Below are 16,998 nucleotides of genomic sequence, written 5' to 3'. Positions count from 1 at the left end.
AAGTGCCTCACGGGGTGGCAGGGTACACCGGAAGTCGGGCGGAGCGCGGGCGGTTTGAGGCGGGATGGAGCGTGCCGCGGTGCGTTAGGCTCCTTCCGTTGTTCCCCGCCCCAGCCCCCGTCCCGGGACCTTCACGGCTCACGGTCTTTTTCATTTGCAGCCGGAGGAGGCACCGGAGGGGACCCCGCCGCTGCAGAGGCGCCCGCTGGCCCACCGGGATGGGAAGGGCCCGGTCGCCGCCACCCCCAGGCCCTCACACTGGGGCGACAGGTGAGGCGGAGTGCGGGGGGCAGCGGCCTGCTCGTACCGATCCTGGGAAACGTAGTTTGGGATCATTCCCTCAGCTGTCGTAAGGTAACTGGGAGGTAATGGTGCGTTCTAGAATTACAGCCTCTAAGCTTTGAGTAACTTTAAAAGAAGCAGTCTGCATTTCTAAGCAATTGTGCAGCATGTTTTTTCAAGTTAATGGTTTTTGTCAAAGATGAAATAAATAATCGGTGTGTATTACAGTTTGCCACTGTATTTGCATTAGAATTCCAGCCCAAGTGGTCATGCATTCATTCTGTGCCCTACAATAGCTCTGTGGAAGCTACTACAGTTCGCTAAATAATGGCAGCCATATAAGTGCACTCTACACAAAAGCTGCTTGTTGCTCAGCATTGCGTGCTTTGAGATTTCAGACTTCATACAACACAGCGTTCTCTGCCTGATCGTATCCCCTGTGTAAGATGGGAAACAAGGTTTTTGTACCTTCGGACTTCTGACAGCAAATTTGAATTTAAACCAATGCGGTGTCCTAAGCCTGTGTCTTCAAAGGGTTCAGTCATTCAGATTTTAGCAGCTATGGATTACTACTTGACTATTGAACATACGTGGTTGTTAGAACTTGTGTATTAAAATTTATAGTATTTCTATTTTAAAAAATTTAGAACGGTTCAGCCTATTGGAGATGTTCACTGGTTTTCAGTATATATTTGGTTCTCTGTGTTCGTAATTATTTCAGACCAGTGGAGATGCAGATCTACTTGCTGTTGACCTAATGTTCTTGATACTATTCTGCATTTCATTTTTTGCAGACGTGCCCTGTACTTCTCTTCCAGCAGTGATGATGAATTTGAAATGTGTAAGTAATAGCACATGATAATTTGTTTTCTGAAGGAGTTTGAAAGGGACGCATTTCTATTTAGTTATAGCAGAGTAGCTTTTATGTGTGACTTTCTTTACTTTGCAACAGGAGCAATGAATTTTCTCATTGCAATGCGATGTTTGTGGCTGTATGCCACAGTGAGTGTTCTTGAATCTCATGTCTCAGTCTTGGATGCTTTTTGCTTTGCATTATTTTTTTTCTTGTTGCCCCAGTTTTGTCTGTTCCCTGTCACTCATTTGTTACCTTCTTAGTCTGTGAGCATCTTTGAAGAAACATTTTCTCTAAGCAGTTACAGTTCCAAACACGTCTAAGCTGCTCAGAATTCCGTTATGGGTCATGGCTTCTGCTGCATGAGTCTTAGACAGTTGAAGGGATGTTTTTGGCTTTTCATAGTGGCTCAAGGTCTTGGTAAGATGGAATTTGAATACTAGATTTTATATGGTGGCTTTTGCTCTGCATAACTTCCGATCTTTGTTTAAGCCTGTACATACAAAACCTGAGAGTTGTATTTTTCTTTTTCATGATAGCCATTATGACAGTTGTTTTGCGCGAGGGTAGTTGACTACACAGTTGCAAGAGTTCTATTTAGCTTGTTCCTTAGATGGACTAATTGTGGCTCGGCCACATCTCAAGTGGGTTTCAAACTGGTAAGTAATTTAAAGGTTTGTAAATCTGCCCGTAAGTTCCTCATTATGTATTCAACATTTGAACAGAGATGGTAGAAAGGATAAGGTAAGAAGTCATACCTGTTTATTTTTGCCTTTTGCGTATCACCCTTTTGTTAATCCAGCTGCTTTTAAAGCAGGTTCTCATTACTTCGGAGTTGTCGTTGTGCTCCAGCTCAGTGCCATGTGAATGATCGTAAGCTTTGTCAAGCCTTACTACTTGTATCCGGTTGAATTACAATGTGCTGTGTACAGTTCCTGCACTACCTCTGGGCTTTTAAATATGATAAATATTACAATCCTGTCCATTCATTACATCATTGTTCACTCCCCTGTAATTTTTTAAACTTAAGTATTTGACAGTCAGCTCTCTTTTTCTACTCTTCTTCTTTTTCTAAACTGCCACGCTACCACTATACTGGCAGTTAAGAAAAAGTGAATTGAAAATATGTGTCAAGAAACAAGATAAAGATAATTGATTTATTAAGTAGGAAGCTGTATTTTTCTGTAAGCTTTTGATTTCCTGTGACCAGCTGTCAGCCTGATTAGTTTGCTCCTGCTTCATTGTCTAAGAACCATAATGGTGGTTGTGATCATCTAGGAAAGCTTCTGTCTGCTGGCCGTTTGTGCTTCAGTGAGCCACCTTGATGATGGAAGGCAGCGGATGGTGTGCTTGCTTCTTTTGTAATGAAGTCATGAAGCTGCTGGGTGCTAAAATGGAAAATAACTTATTGCTCCGAGTACTTGTTGAGCTTCAAGGTCTTAGATTCTCCCCCCAACTCCTTGAGCTCCTCTTCAAAGAGGTTAATGCTCAATCCCATCCTATGCTTTTTAACTTAGAATGTGCTTTCAGAGTAGCATTTGGATGTAGCTCAGCTGCTCTTCCTGGTACCAGAATCTACAAATGAGCCATAAAAGCTTTATCAAGCAAACCTGTCTTCTGGTTTTGGGCTTACAGCATAGTGCAAATATTTATAATCCAATAGAAGTCATGCATGCAGCTTCAGACTGTGAGAGCAAACACTCCTTAATTGCTTTTTTTTTTTTGCCTACTAAGTTTTGAGGAAGGGACAGTGGCTTCCGTTCTCCCCAGCCTGACTTATGTTTTAATGAAGTTTGTTCCCCTTCAACTTTCCTGAATCATGATGTTGAAAGTGTGTGAAATTTTGGTGGTATTTCTGGTAATTCTCAAGAGTCACCACTTCATGTGCAGTACTGCTGCCTGAACTGGTTTTGCGTTTAGCAGTCACCACAGTATTCCTGGAGGGATTAGAATGCATTTGTTTCTGAGATGTAGTATTGAATTGCTGTTCAGCAGTGGGGGATTATTGTTACCACTTCATTTCAATGTGTTTTTTTGGAGACATTTAGTGGAATGAACATATGGACACCCTTTTGCAGTAGGAAGACTGCTACCTGCAGTCATTGAAATGCTAGGAGAAAAATATTGATAAACCCATTCAATTCCACCCACATATATGTGCGATCCACATATATGAGGAGGATACTGCAGGATACGTAACAGCACTTATCTGCCCTTGTGTTGGGCAAGGATTGAATAATGAAGGAGATGCTAGAAAGCTGCTGTCAGCTTTGAGGAACTGAGAGATGGAATTACATGTAAAGGATTCTTATATTTGGTTTTTTTGGTTTTGGGTTTTTTTTTTTAAGGTTTTAGACTGGATTTTTACTAGTTGCAAACTTTTTTCTTAAAATAAATGTATAACAAAAGAAACAGAACTTTGCGCTTAATTAATCTTTTATTGTTCCAGTTTTAGCTAGAATGAAAACTCCAAAATCTGTTTCTAAAAAGGAGGATGCAAGGTGGGTGCTATACTTAATGAATTTTCAGTTTATAATATATTAGTTTTCTGTATCACGTCTACTATTCAGAATACAAAGAAACAATCAAAAGCTTTTGTGATTCGTAGGCAGATATGTGTATAGGGGTGCAGACAGAAGAACTGTTATGTTCAATCTGTGTTTTCAGGTCGAATGTAAAATGGGATGTTTGGAGGAGTGCGTGCTCTGTTGCCATTCCTGTTGGATGTAGTTGGTAACATTTGCTGTGAGCAATTGATAATGTTATATTGGGTGGTGCTTTTTTTTTCTAAGGCAAATTTATTCTTCTGTTTTCCTGATTATGCTACTTTTTTCCACACTGCTTGCATGTTTTACAGTTTGAAGGACTTTATCGATGACTTGGATGATTTCTGGGACTTTGAAGTGAGAAAAAGAACAACAAAGAATGGCAAGTAGTTGTTCAACAGCAGATATGAAGCAGGTGTTTTGATGCGTGGAAAGATACATTGCTGTGCTCATGAATTTCTGAGAGAACTTGTTAAACATAAGATCAATTTGGTTCTTCCTTGGGGATAGCAGAGGAGAGGCTTTTTTGTTTTCTCTGGGGGTAACGGGAAAGCATGGTTATACTGTTCAGACAAGTGTACATTTTGAAGCGTTGCTGTAGGTCTGCAGATACTGTGACTATCTGCTAGTATTTGGGTCTGTGCAGAGTAGCAACTCATGGTCGATTACTCAGCTGCAAATATGGGATGGTCACTGTGGAGAGAGGGCTAAGGATGTGAAAAAGAATGTTCCTATGGCTGTACCAGCTCATTCTGTGGCCAGAAGACACTGAGTAAAGAAAGAAGATAACTTCTTAAGCTAGATACCTTTAATGCGATGCAGATGTTGGCAGTCGGGCCAAGTCTTGCCTATAGGTATTGCAGAGCCACAGATGGGGTCCTTTGGAGCTTCTTTAGCCAAAGTCCTGTGTGTAATCCTGTTAACACTGGCTACAAGATGCTCTGGCAAAGCATGACTTGAAGGCTTTATTTCAGTGCTTGTCTGAGCAGAGGATCCCTGTTTTCCCCCAAGGGGTGGAAAGTGCCTTCGTTTAACTAACATGCAGAGCCTGACTACACCTGTCTGGTGCACTTCTCATTGATACGAGCAAACTGAACTTTCCTAGAAGGAGTGAACAGAGCTCTGGAATTCTTTAGACAGCCACTAGGCCAGTGATCAGATGGTAGAATTTTAGTAGATGAGGGATGATAACAGTGATCTCATGTGAATCTGGAGAAGCTCTGACCCCTGATCAGGAAGGGCAGGATCTCTTGCAGATGACATGAATGTCAACCCTGAAACATGTATGCCAGCTGCAGACTGTATAAAACTAATGGAATGGTTTCTGGAGGGGAAACAGGGGCAGTCAAGTGGACCAGAAGCGTCATTTAAAAAAAAAAAAAGTCACCAATAGATCTGACACGATCCCTTGATCTTGATAGGCTAAATGTGAGATGTCAGAAGCCTTGTTGTTTGGCATGTGAGCACTTTGTGCTGTAGGCTATGGTCTGATGAGCTAAGGCTGAGCATTTTTGAAGTCACCCTTTACTTGGTGGTTTTATAAAACTTTCATATGAAATACTCGGCCTTACTCTTATTTGCATGTAGGTTTTTTTTACTGGGAATGAAGATTATGCCAACGCTACCTACCTATTCAGGATTGCTAGGCCTGATAGCTGATAGATATATAGATGAGGGTTTAAGCTACTTGTTTTTTTATACATCTTTCAGTGACTTTCCATGTAGTATGATGGTAAATGAGCAGGATGTAATAAAGAAAATTCAAAGATCTTTCTATTCTTTGTGTTTTCCTATCTTCCAAAGGATTTGTGTGTGTGTGTTAAGACAAAAGCAGATCTCGTAAATGAAATTACCAGAACTTCAAGCTGTTTCTTTTCAATTGCAGCACAGAAGGGTGTTCAGATCCCAAAGAAGTTGACAACTTCTGGAAAGAAAAACACTTGTTGCCAAGAACTTCAGTATTCAGAGGCTTCAAGTGACAGTGAAGATTCTGTCTTTTTAGAAAATTCATGGCATGACTACCAAAAAGGGGGGGTGAAAGACTTGGAAGAGAGTCGAAGGTGCATGAAAGTCCCACCTCCACAGAATCTGCAAGGGTCAATTTCCAGAGGCAGTCTAGACTTGCTTGTTAGAAGGAAAGAAAGAAGCTGTGAAGAGAGCACAGAAAATAGGGTTCCAGCTGCAGCACTACAAAAAAGTAAAGAGGCAGAGTCAGATAGCTCAGATGACGATTTTGAATCAGTAATAGAACGGATAAGGAAACAAAGTGTACCCCGAAAGCCAGTCTTAAGCACAAGTAAAACTGTGTACCAGCCAAGCACAATAGGTAAGCAGTTGTTCTTAGCTAACTCCCAAGCCACCTAGTGGCAGCAATGGTGGTGCTAATTACCCAATTCTTTTAATTTGTGTGCATACGCTTTGGAAGCGCAACCCAGCATCTTACAATTGAATATGATGCAATCGGAAATTATTCCTCTGAGCATTCTGCAAAGTGATTCTAGAGTCATTATTGCTTGTTTCTGTAATTGTAGGTGATTTTGGTTTCTAAAATTGTTCTGAAAACAAATCTAACTGGTGGTTTTGAATGTTAATTACTTTTTTTATGTATGATAGCAGTTAATGTGAAGCTGTCATTTTGGTAAGACTGAAATTTTGAGCCATTTAGGTGCTGTTAATTTAATATTTGGATTTATAATTGACTTTTTTAAATTTTAAATACAGTTTATAACGAGAATTTCCAAAATCAGTAGCTCCTTCTCTCCTTTGACTAACTAAAGTAAGCTTCAACTGAAAGACTGTAAAGGGAGAAAAGGGCTATTACTGAGTAAGAGCAGGTGAAAACAAATCTCTTTCTAAAAAAGTAAGCGCATGGTGCCTTCCTCAGTGACAAGGACTAGTTCAGGGCTAGGAGACCTATAGAAGAGGGTGGCTGACAGCATAGAAATATGCCCTGAGAGAGACAATTTTTTTTTTTAATTGGAATATGTCATTGCACCTATAAAACATATTCTGTAAGTGGGCTGGCAGCTGCATTGGCTTCTCTGTATATGGTTAAACGGTGAAAGGAGACCAGTGGCCCAAATGGAACAGTTACAGAAAAGCCAGCAGAGAAAACATCTATTGAAACCATGAACCTTGAAGTGGTCCTTGATTTCTGGTGTGAGGGTCAGTCATTTTAGCAGTCTCTCCAGACGTGGACTGGGGAAATCTGGTCATGACTTGCCCGTGGAACAAACAATAGGACTTAGGACAAAGTTAGAAGGATATTTTTTTCTTTTGTTCAAATGGTGTCTCTGCATTACTGCTCCCAATGTGCTGGTGATGTATTTTGAATCAGTGACGTGTCACAGAAATGTCCGAGTGAGGTCACAAATGCTTTTCCCTTCACTTCCTCCTAGTTGAATGTTTGAAAGTTTGGAGTCTGCCACTCATTAATTGAATGATAATCTTTCTAGTATATAACAGCAAATTACGTTTTCACATCAGCTGTAAAAACCTTTGCATTCAAGTATGCACAGTGAAAGTGTGTATGCTGAGGTGCAATATTTGACTTTTTTCAGTGTTGTGTTACCTGGTTGCTGATATCTGTGCTCCCGATTCTTTGACACCTTGTAATCCTGTGGCTCTTTCTTGTTGAACTAGAAAACATCAAGCCACCTTGTGAAGATGTCCAGCCCTTGAAAGGGGAGGGAGTCAAGACACCAAGGCCAAGCTCCATTTCACTTCAAGAAACACCTTCCAGGATAACAGCTTCTGCAAGAATTCCTAGGAGTGAATTGGTCAGATGCTCACAATCGGCAAAAACAGAGAAAAGGCAAGTGTTTCTCCATCTTTACTACATTCTAGGCCAAAGAGATGCTAAGTGTTTTGCGTAGGATGACATTCTGATTTTTCTGGTACCTAGAAACTTCTGCTACCAATTTAACAGTTGTTAATGGTTAAGTAGCTGGAAATCAAAGCTTTCAATCTCGGATATAACAGGGAGAATATAAGCTAATCTCCACCTAGAGGAACTGATGACAAATAAATCTGATGTCGTATCTTTGTAAACATTAGCTCTCTTGCTATTCCTTGTATTGGCACAGCATACTTCTAATGGGTGCTGGCCCTACAGATTCTATCTGAATGTGCCTACCTCTGAAAAATAATCAAAACTGATTGTATTAGTAATTCATGCCTTTTAACTAGCTTGTCCTGAAATTTTTGACTTGTATCCTGATAACTTGCAGAATTTTTTTCTTTTTCTACACATGGATACAGCTTAAGCTTTTCAGAAGAATGTCTTTCATCTCTTAATAGCTGCCTTAATTCTGCCTTTTAGCCATGTGATGTTTCCTTTGGTCATTTTATAATGGCATATACTGATACAAAACCTTTAAATGATGCCTTCAGAGCTGATGTTTTGTCAGAATGCTGCAGCATTGGAGTTAGTAATCCTAGTGGAATATCTGCTTCCCCCGAATGAATTCTGGAGGATTCTGAGAACATCTCAGTCTGTTTCTGAAAATGTTAGAGCTGTTCATATATGTTGAACAAGGTATAATTGCGGCTTGATGTGTCACAAAGATATAAGCCACCCTCTTTTCCTACTTTAGGAGTCCTTATAATCTAGTTTTGTGAATTAATGAAATAACTGCAGAACTACTGCAAGAGCTCTGCCCCTTCATGCCCTTAAAGGGGGAGGAAGGCAGTATAATTATCTGTGTGCGCCCCAATGGCCTCGTGAGGGCAAGCTAGTGAAAAGAGTCAGGAGAGGTTTATGCCAGTGGCAGCATCCCAGAGATCTTTATTGGCTATAAAGTGGCTGTTATTTTTCAGTGTGATATCTCTGTACACCAATGAACTGCTTTATGACTTTTCTTGCAGGCTCAGGGTGTGCTCAGTGCCTGGCTGTTTCTTGCAAGATCTCTCAAATCCAGCTTCCCACTATGTGAAGTATTTCAAGAAAAATAAAGAGGAGCTGACACAGAAGCTCTATTGTCTGTATAATAGTACCATCTTTGAGGAGAAGGTTGGTTCAAAACAAAACCCATAATTCTGAAATGCTGGTTAATATGTTGCTTCTCGCTTTTTTTTATGTGATTGCTTTTTATCTTCTTCAGTTAGTAGAAGTTAAGCTTTATAGCAATGGCTTTTGTTTGAATTACCTCAAGCAATTTCTTTGAAGGGGGTGATGTACACCACTGATGTAGCCATTTTCAGCTTGGCTTGCTTTCCCAGCTGTAATGGTGTACCAGCCTTAAGGGAGCGGTCTGGATGGTGTCCAAGAGTCCTTGGTGAGAGAGACTGCTACATGAGTGGCTCTTGGATCAGTTTCATCTTTGAGGAGGTGACTGATGCTTATCTTCATGTATTTTTTAGTACCTGCGTGGTCATCAGCTCAGCAGCCTGAGCAGTTTCTGTTGCTGCCTCTGGTAGTAGACCCCAGCAAAAGCAGCTGTGGCTTTCTGCTACTGAAAGCAGCTCAAGGTTGCCTACCACTGTTGCTCGTGCTTTTACTGAAGTAACATGTACTAGTGAACTCTGCAGCATTACCACGGCCTAATTGCTAGTTGTAGCACAACTTTCCAGCCTGCAGCTGGCAAAAGGCAAGTGGTAGGAGTATATCTTGGGGAGCAGGGAGCTGATGGATAAAAGCACTTCCCTTTGTTGTTAGGGCCTGTTGCCTCATTCTTGGTCATGCTCCATGCTGTCTTCATTCATTCCTGTTGTGTTTTCATGTCTGCCATCTGGAACAGATTAAAAACCTGCTTCTCCTTTGTGTAACAGTTTTGGATGAACCTAAAGCTGTAAGTTGTGTTTCAAATTGAAGGTTCACTTTCAGACAACTGCTGTTCTTGACCTTTAATTTGCTAGGATACTGGAGACCCTCCTCTGGTGAGAAACATTGTTGAAGGGAAGATTGCTGCCCTTGGTAATTCCAGTAGAATTTCCTTCAGGAAGAAAAATGTTTCTGTGCAGCTGAGAAAATATTGTTGAGCTGACCAAGGACAGGCTGAGGTCATGGTTTCACAGAAAGCTGAGCTGAACAGGCTCGCTGTTGCTGAAAGCAAAATACCTTGCTCCCCCGTGCTTCAGCCTTGTAAAGCTCATTAACTAATTTAGATGACAGAAAACTGTTAGTAAAAGAACAGAGCTAACCAAGATAGATAGGATGAGGGCTTACAAAATCAGGATCAGCACAGAGCACAAGCAAGGGGTGATTATTCACCCTCTTGCAGTGTGAAAGTACATTAAATTAAAATGGCAAGTTGCAGGTTCAGAACAACCAAAGCAGATGGTACTTGACCTGTAAATTATTAAGCAGTAGGACTTCTGATCATAGGCTTTTGTGGATGCTAACAACACATATATTCTTAAACTCTCCCCAAAACAACAGAGAACAACTTTAAGGGCTATTTAATGCAAAGGAACCACGTGTGGCTCAGTGAGGTGTTGTCTTGCAAATGACTAGCAGTTGGGAAGAGTACTTTTTTTGAATACAAAATTCTCTTTTATGTCTGACCAGACCTTGCATTTCCTCTTAATGCTGGAGGCAGAACAGAGGAACTAAGGGACTTTTTGTCTCTTCCTGCATTGTGAAACTCCCAGTGTTGGTTACAGAAAAACTGATGATGGGAATAAGCAGCCATGGAGTATGGGTTTGCATCTTAAATGACAACAGTGTTAAGGGCACTACTAGACATCGTGTACTGGCTTTGCAGTAAATACAGGGGGAAGCCGGAGGGCCAGAAGAAAAGAGTTAGGAGGGAACAGATTACATATAATGTTTTTCAGTTACCAGAGAAAATGGCAATAAACTGGAATAAGAAAATGAGAAGAACAGCAGGATATTGTGTAACTGGGCAGACAGAAGGTCCTGAAGCAAAGCGTTATGCTCGCATAGAACTTTCTGAGAAAGTCTGTGACTCTGCAGGTAGGTGAAAGACGTGTTGGCTCCTCTTTGAGAAAGTGAATTCTAGAGATAAAAGCATGAATCTGAGGCCTAAGGGATCTGGAACTGGACCTTGCTTTTAAATTTCGTATTACCTTGAATAAATAAATCTGTTAATGGTAGTACTTGTCCTGACAAGCCTAAGAGGCTGGGCAAATTTACAAAATGTGAGAACAGAGATGTACTCATGCTAACTGCAGTATTTTGTTTATATTAATTATTGATGTGAAGACCTTTAGGTTACTCTAATGCTATATGTGCTATAATGCCAATCTAAAATCTGACTTCTTCCATCATAGCTAACTACCTCGTTGGTAGTACTTAAAGCTGGAGTAAAGACAGGTCAGTGCCAGATTAAGTTCTATTATGTGGTGGGTGCTGTAACTGTTATTTCTCCCTCATCCTCTCACAATTTGGGGAAATCAATGTTGCAGTTACCATAGGGGAACTGGTTCTGTGATTAATATATATAGATATAGATATATATGTTGAGAGATACAACAGAGTACCCTAGGAACCTGCTTTTGAGGGCTTAGGAGTCTACAAGTGTAGCTGAGTTTTTAAGCAGCAACCTTCTAGAAGCACAGAAGCAGGCAATCCCGTTGTCAGAAGCCAAGCAAGTGAGGCAGAAGACTACCTTGGCTGAACAGGGAGCTCCTCATAGACCTCAAGAGGAAAAAGAAATTGTAAGATCTCTGAAAGTGAGGTCAGGCTTCACGGAAAGGTTATGGAGCTGCGATTTGTATGGGCAGGGAGAAGATGTGAAAAGCCAAAGCTCAATTTGAGTTGAAACTGGAAAGGTTATGGAGCTGCGATTTGTATGGGCAGGGAGAAGATGTGAAAAGCCAAAGCTCAATTTGAGTTGAAACTGGAAAGGTTATGGAGCTGCGATTTGTATGGGCAGGGAGAAGATGTGAAAAGCCAAAGCTCAATTTGAGTTGAAACTGGAAAGGTTATGGAGCTGCGATTTGTATGGGCAGGGAGAAGATGTGAAAAGCCAAAGCTCAATTTGAGTTGAAACTGGAAAGGTTATGGAGCTGCGATTTGTATGGGCAGGGAGAAGATGTGAAAAGCCAAAGCTCAATTTGAGTTGAAACTGGCCAGTGTTGTGTCAGTTGAGGTATGTTAATAGCAGAAAACATTGGACTGATGCTTGTTGGAGATGGACATCTAACTAATAGGGATAAATTAAAAGCAGAAAAGCATTCAATGCTGCTGCTTTTTTTTTTTTTTTCCCTCCATCTTTAATAAAACTGACAGACCTTGGGCTGCCCAGTCCGAGGTCAGAGGATCATGACTGGAAACAGTGCCTTTCTGTTTGTGGACACTGAAATTGTCAGGAACCAGCTGTATCAGCTGAATGTTCACAAATCCATGGGGTCTGATGGGATTCATCCCAGAGCACAGAAGGAGCTAGTGGGTGTTATGGCAGGACCCCTCTCAATCATCTACCAAGGTCTTGGGAGTCTGGGGAGGTCCCTGCTGACTGGAAGCTAGCCAATGTTATTCCAGTTTACAAGGAGGTGAGGAAAGACCCAAGAAACTGTAGACCTGTTAGTCTAACCTCATTTCCTGGAAAAATTATGGAGATCGTACTGGGTGCTACTGAAAGGCATTTAAAGAATAATGCAATCTCAGGCACAGTCAACATGTGTTCACAAAGGGAAAGTCCTCTTTAACTAATTTGATCCTTCTGAGATAAGGTCACCCACCTAGTTGATGAAGGGGAAGCGGTGGATGCAGTATTTCTGGATTTTAATAAGGCTTTTGATACTGTCCCTCATGGTATCCTTCTGGGCAAGTTGTCCAACTGAGGGATGAGCAGGTTCGTGGTGTGCTGGGTGAAGAACTGGCTGAAGGGCAGAGCTCAAAGTGCTGCAGTGAGTGGGGCTACATCTGGCTGGCAGCCAGTCACCAGCGGTGTTCCTCAGGGGTCAGTTCTAGGGCCAGTCCTGTTCGATACATTTATCAGCTGCCTGGATGCAGGAGTAGAATGCACCATTAGCAAGTTTGCTGGTGATACTAAAGTGGGAGGTGCTGTTGACTCTCTTGAGGGAAAGGAGGCCTTGCAGAAGGATCTAGAGAGATTGGAGCATTGAGCAATGATTAATGGGATGAAATTTAAGAAGACCAAATGCCAGATTCTCCATTTGGGATGAAGTAATGCTGAGCACAGTTATAAATTGGGAGAGGAGTGGCTGGAGAGCAGCCATGCAGAGAGGGATCTGGGGGTCCTGGTTGGCAGCAGGCTCAGCGTGAGTCAGCAGCGTGCCCTGGCAGCCAAGAGGGCAAACTCTTCTGGGGTGCATCAAACCCAGCATAACCAGCTGGTCAAAAGAGGTGATTATCTCACTGTATGCAGCATTGGTGTCACCTCACCCTGAGTACTGTGTGAAGTTCTGGGCCCCCCAGTTTAAGAAGGATGTGAAGGTACTCAAATGAGTCCAGGGAGGGACAACAAAGCTGGTGAAAGGGCTGGAAGGCATGTCCTGTGAAGAGTGGCTACAGACTTGGGTTTGTCTAGTTTGGAGGAAAGGAGGCTGAGGGGTGACTTCATTGTTCTCTACAGCTTCCTGAGGAGCGGGAGTGGAGAGGGAGGTATTAATCTCTTCTCCCTGGTATCCAGCGATGGGATGTGTGGGAATGGTTCAAAGCTGTGCCAGGGGAGGTTTAGACTGGACATCAGGAAGCATTTCTTTACTGAGAAGGTGGTCAAACACTGGAACAGGCTTCCTAGACAAGTTGTTGGTGGCTTGAGCTTGTCAGTGTTTGAGGCATTTAGACAATGCCCTTAATAACATGCTTTAACTTTTGGTCTGGTAGTTGGAATAGATGATCATTGTAGGTCCCTTCCAACTGAAATATTCTGTTCTAATAGTGGAGAAAATAAAGTGCTCTGCTGTAGTTGTTTCTGGATGAAAAATATCAACGTTACAGAAACAATCAATGAATCTTGGTCTAAAAAAAGATGTTTCAGGTCTCAGAAAAACAACCAACCCAACCAACCAATCTACCCACCCCGCAAAAATAACCAAAAAAACCTCACAAAAAACCCCACCCAAGACCCTAACCAACAAGAACAAAAAAAATCCCCAAAACCAAACGGATTAGATGTGCAGGGAAGTAACTAGGATGCAGTTAGGGCTAATCACAAACCTGGAAATTCACCAAGTAAAACCTGGGTTTGGGGCATTTTATTTACCCAAATACCAAGGTAATGCCAAACCCCAAAATAACTCTTGGTATCTTAAATGAAGAATGAGTGTCAAAGGTCTGAAGTAGTGACCCTGGATGAAAGTCTGTGCTTCCCCGTATCTGACTGATCTTCCTGTCTTTTGTATGCCTTACCACAAGATCGTCTTCGAGACACGCTCATTCATGAGGCTTGCCATGCAGCCACCTGGCTGATCAATGGTGTTCGTGATGGACATGGACGATTCTGGAGATTCTATGCCAATAAATCAGCTAAGATTCATCCGGAACTGCCAATAGTAACACGATGCCACAGCTATGAGATTAATTACAAATTCATCTATGAGTGTGTTCTGTGCAAAGCTACGTGAGTAATGTTTTGATCTTGCATGTGGCCATGCAGTAACTTTGTCTCTGACTTGGCAGGCTCCTGTGTCTAGAAATCACGGGTCTCTTAACCTGTGAAGCAACTGGGGTACATGCTGAGCTGTCACTTCACATTTCCTGAGCCAAAAGAACCTCACTATGTGATTACACATATTTGTTTCCAGGTAGTTTCAGGTCCAGTTCAGAGGTCAGGACAGGCAGAAGTGTCTTCTGAGGACAGTTGGTGAGGATGGAAGGTCTTTGGGAAGCAGTAAGAGACCAGAATGTGTGCCTCAGCTTTGAAGGACGTGGCAGGGAAAGGTCACACCCCGTGTGGCTGCTCTCACTTTTCAAACGTTGCTCAAATTATGCGAATTTGGATTCGCCTTCTACTGTAGCTAATATTGAGTCAACTTATGAAAGTTTTTGATCAATTATCTCTGATATTGTGATCAGCACAGATCCTATGATGCTTAGAAAGTATGCGTAGAATTATTTTTTTTCAGGACCGTATGTGCGAATTCCACAAGCACTGGAAGGAAACAGTATTTCGGAAGAATGTTCCTGCCATGTTTAATATGACTATGCAATGCACTAGTTGCTTAGATGCAACAGAGCATTGAGAAGAAACTCCAAGAGGTAGTTGATACATGGGTTGGGGAGGAGTTTCAAAATTTTGTAGCACTTCATACTGCTAGGCTGAGAGTAAGAGAGAGGAAGGAACCAAATTGAAGCGGCAGTGGAAAAAGTTCTAGGGTAGAGAAATGTGTAATACAGGTTTCATTGTTCCACTGTGTGAAATAGGTAGTCTGTTTCCTGTTCTAACATGCTAACTTACAAATCTGACCGAAGTAGCCTCGCAGAAGAGAAACGAGCCCTTTCCCACAAGTACTGACTTACCATAAGTGTGAAATCAAAGTACTTGTTTTTCATTTTAGGATTGGACGTCATTCCAAGTCTCTGGACACAGACCGCTTTGTGTGTGCATTCTGTGGGGGGCAGCTGGTCCTGAATCAGCCCACTCGGAAGGATGGCACTCCTGCTAGGACACATCTCACGCCCTTTGCAAAGTATGTCAAAGAAAACTATGGACTTACTAAAAGAGAGCAGTATGGGCTGAGTCATGCAGAAGTCATGCAGAAACTCAGTGCTGATTTTGCTTTAAAAACTAGACTTCAAGATTCCTTGTAATATCTCCATATGCTTCCTTTCTTGATACTGCTTAAACTTTGCATGTAGAAGTAACTAAGTCCAACGTGTCTAAGAATGCATTTCAGAGAATTCCAGATAATTTTAATCCCTTAGCATTAAATACTTTATTAAAGAAGAACTTAAGACATTTTCAAAAACGGACAAGAGTGAGCAACACCAAATCACCTGTTCACTGGCTCATGTGACTTGATCTTTGCTGACCATCACGCTCGCCCCGGTCACTGCCCCAATGACACAGGGACCCTGTGGTCTGACACCAGCTACTGCACTCATGCTCCCGCACATGCGTGTGCGCACAGGATAGAGAAGCCTCACCCAGGACAGAGCCAGGGAGGAATTTAAGGACACAGGGCAGGCTCCTCTGGTCAGTCGCAGGTGAGCGTGCGGGCAAGGTGCTGGCAGCTGGGTGCCACTGCTCTCACTGTCCCGTGAGGCAGCTGCAACGGAAAGCCCTGCACAGCGCCCGACGAACTGTCCTGAGGATGGAGGACCATCACCAGCCAGCTGGTGTGTGTGGGGGAAATTGGCGATGCCTGTGTGGGAATGAGAGCTGTAGGTGAGGGGCTGAGTGGGGATAGGTGCTCTGTGCCGCTTGTACCCAGGACCTCCAGCTGGGGAAGACGCTGCTACCGCTGTGGCTTCATCCTCTGATAAGGGTAAGAGATGCACTCTGTGTGCTGCCACCTCCCTCTCCTGTGGTGTCTCTGTCGGGGACCTCTTCCTTCTCTTCCTCCCAGCCTGTGAGTTCAGCATCAGATGTTGTGTGGCCAGCAGGGACAAGCCCCTGGCCCTCAGCCCCTGCTGCCAAGCACTGGTCGCCCAGGATGCCCTGAGCAGTTCCCACAACACCGGCACTGTCGTCTGCTGCCTGGAGCGCGTCTGCAGGCCAGGGTGGAGCCAACAACTCTACAGCTTCAGCTGCTGATGCGAGGAGAGGCTCCCTGTGCCCTGGGTCCCCAGGACCTCCGGCCAGGCAAAAGGCTGCTGGCTCTGTGTCGGGCTCTGCTGATGGAGCAGCCAATGTGCGCTGAGGGCGGTCACCTGCCTCTTCCACAGCGTCTCTGGGTGTGCTGCTGGCTGAGCTTGGTGCCTTCTGAGGGCCTGCACGTGGCTCCTGGCTGAGTCTCTGCAGACTGGGTCGCATCCAGAGGGTAAGGATGGAGGTTTCTTCCTCCAGATGACTCTGCTGGCAGGTCTTCAGCCAGGACAGGTGACCCGAGGTAGCTAAAGAGGTATACCTACCATATGATGTCATACAGAGTATATAAACGGGAGGAAGAAGGAAGGTGGGGACACTTGGCATTATGGCGTTTGTCTTCCCGAGTAACCGTTGGGTGTGATGGAGCCCTGCTCTGCTGGGGATGGCTGAACTCCCGCCTGCCCGTGGGAAGTGGTGAATGGATTCCTTGCTTTGCTTGCGTGTGCGCCTTTTGCTTTACCTATTAAATTGTTGTTATCTCAACACCCGAGTTTTACATTCCTTTCCGATCCTCCTCCCCATCCCTCTGGGTGGGGGAGTGAGCAAGCGGCTGCGTGGCGCTGGGTTACACCGCAACAGCTGGAAATTTGCACTGAAAGGTGCTTTATTCGTGCTCGCCTCGAGCAGTGCCTCA

General features: G+C 43.2%; 1 protein-coding gene across 4 annotated transcripts; it reads left to right on the top strand.

The window, feature by feature from the left end:
- The first annotated feature begins 27 nt into the window (after nucleotides 1–27).
- Nucleotides 28–16,847, top strand: GCNA (germ cell nuclear acidic peptidase). 4 transcript variants are annotated; one of them, XM_027787458.2, is made up of 11 exons: nucleotides 28–79; nucleotides 161–270; nucleotides 1,077–1,123; nucleotides 3,585–3,636; nucleotides 3,993–4,063; nucleotides 5,567–6,007; nucleotides 7,324–7,495; nucleotides 8,548–8,692; nucleotides 10,459–10,597; nucleotides 13,970–14,174; nucleotides 15,112–16,847. In XM_027787458.2, exons 1-11 carry the CDS (start codon nucleotides 65–67, stop codon nucleotides 15,362–15,364), a joined length of 1,650 nt encoding a protein of 549 aa, XP_027643259.2. In that variant the 5' UTR covers nucleotides 28–64; the 3' UTR covers nucleotides 15,365–16,847. The 4 variants fall into 4 exon arrangements, with proteins under 4 accessions (XP_027643259.2, XP_027643262.1, XP_027643260.2 ...); XM_027787461.2 differs by lacking the exon at nucleotides 13,970–14,174 and having other exon boundaries at nucleotides 15,112–15,364; XM_027787459.2 differs by lacking the exons at nucleotides 28–79; nucleotides 161–270 and having other exon boundaries at nucleotides 1,077–3,432.
- Nucleotides 16,848–16,998: the final 151 nt, after the last annotated feature.

This window comes from Falco peregrinus, chromosome 13 (genome assembly GCF_023634155.1).
Source record: "Falco peregrinus isolate bFalPer1 chromosome 13, bFalPer1.pri, whole genome shotgun sequence".
Lineage (NCBI taxonomy): Eukaryota > Metazoa > Chordata > Aves > Falconiformes > Falconidae > Falco > Falco peregrinus.
This window is presented reverse-complemented; position numbering and strand designations above follow the sequence as displayed.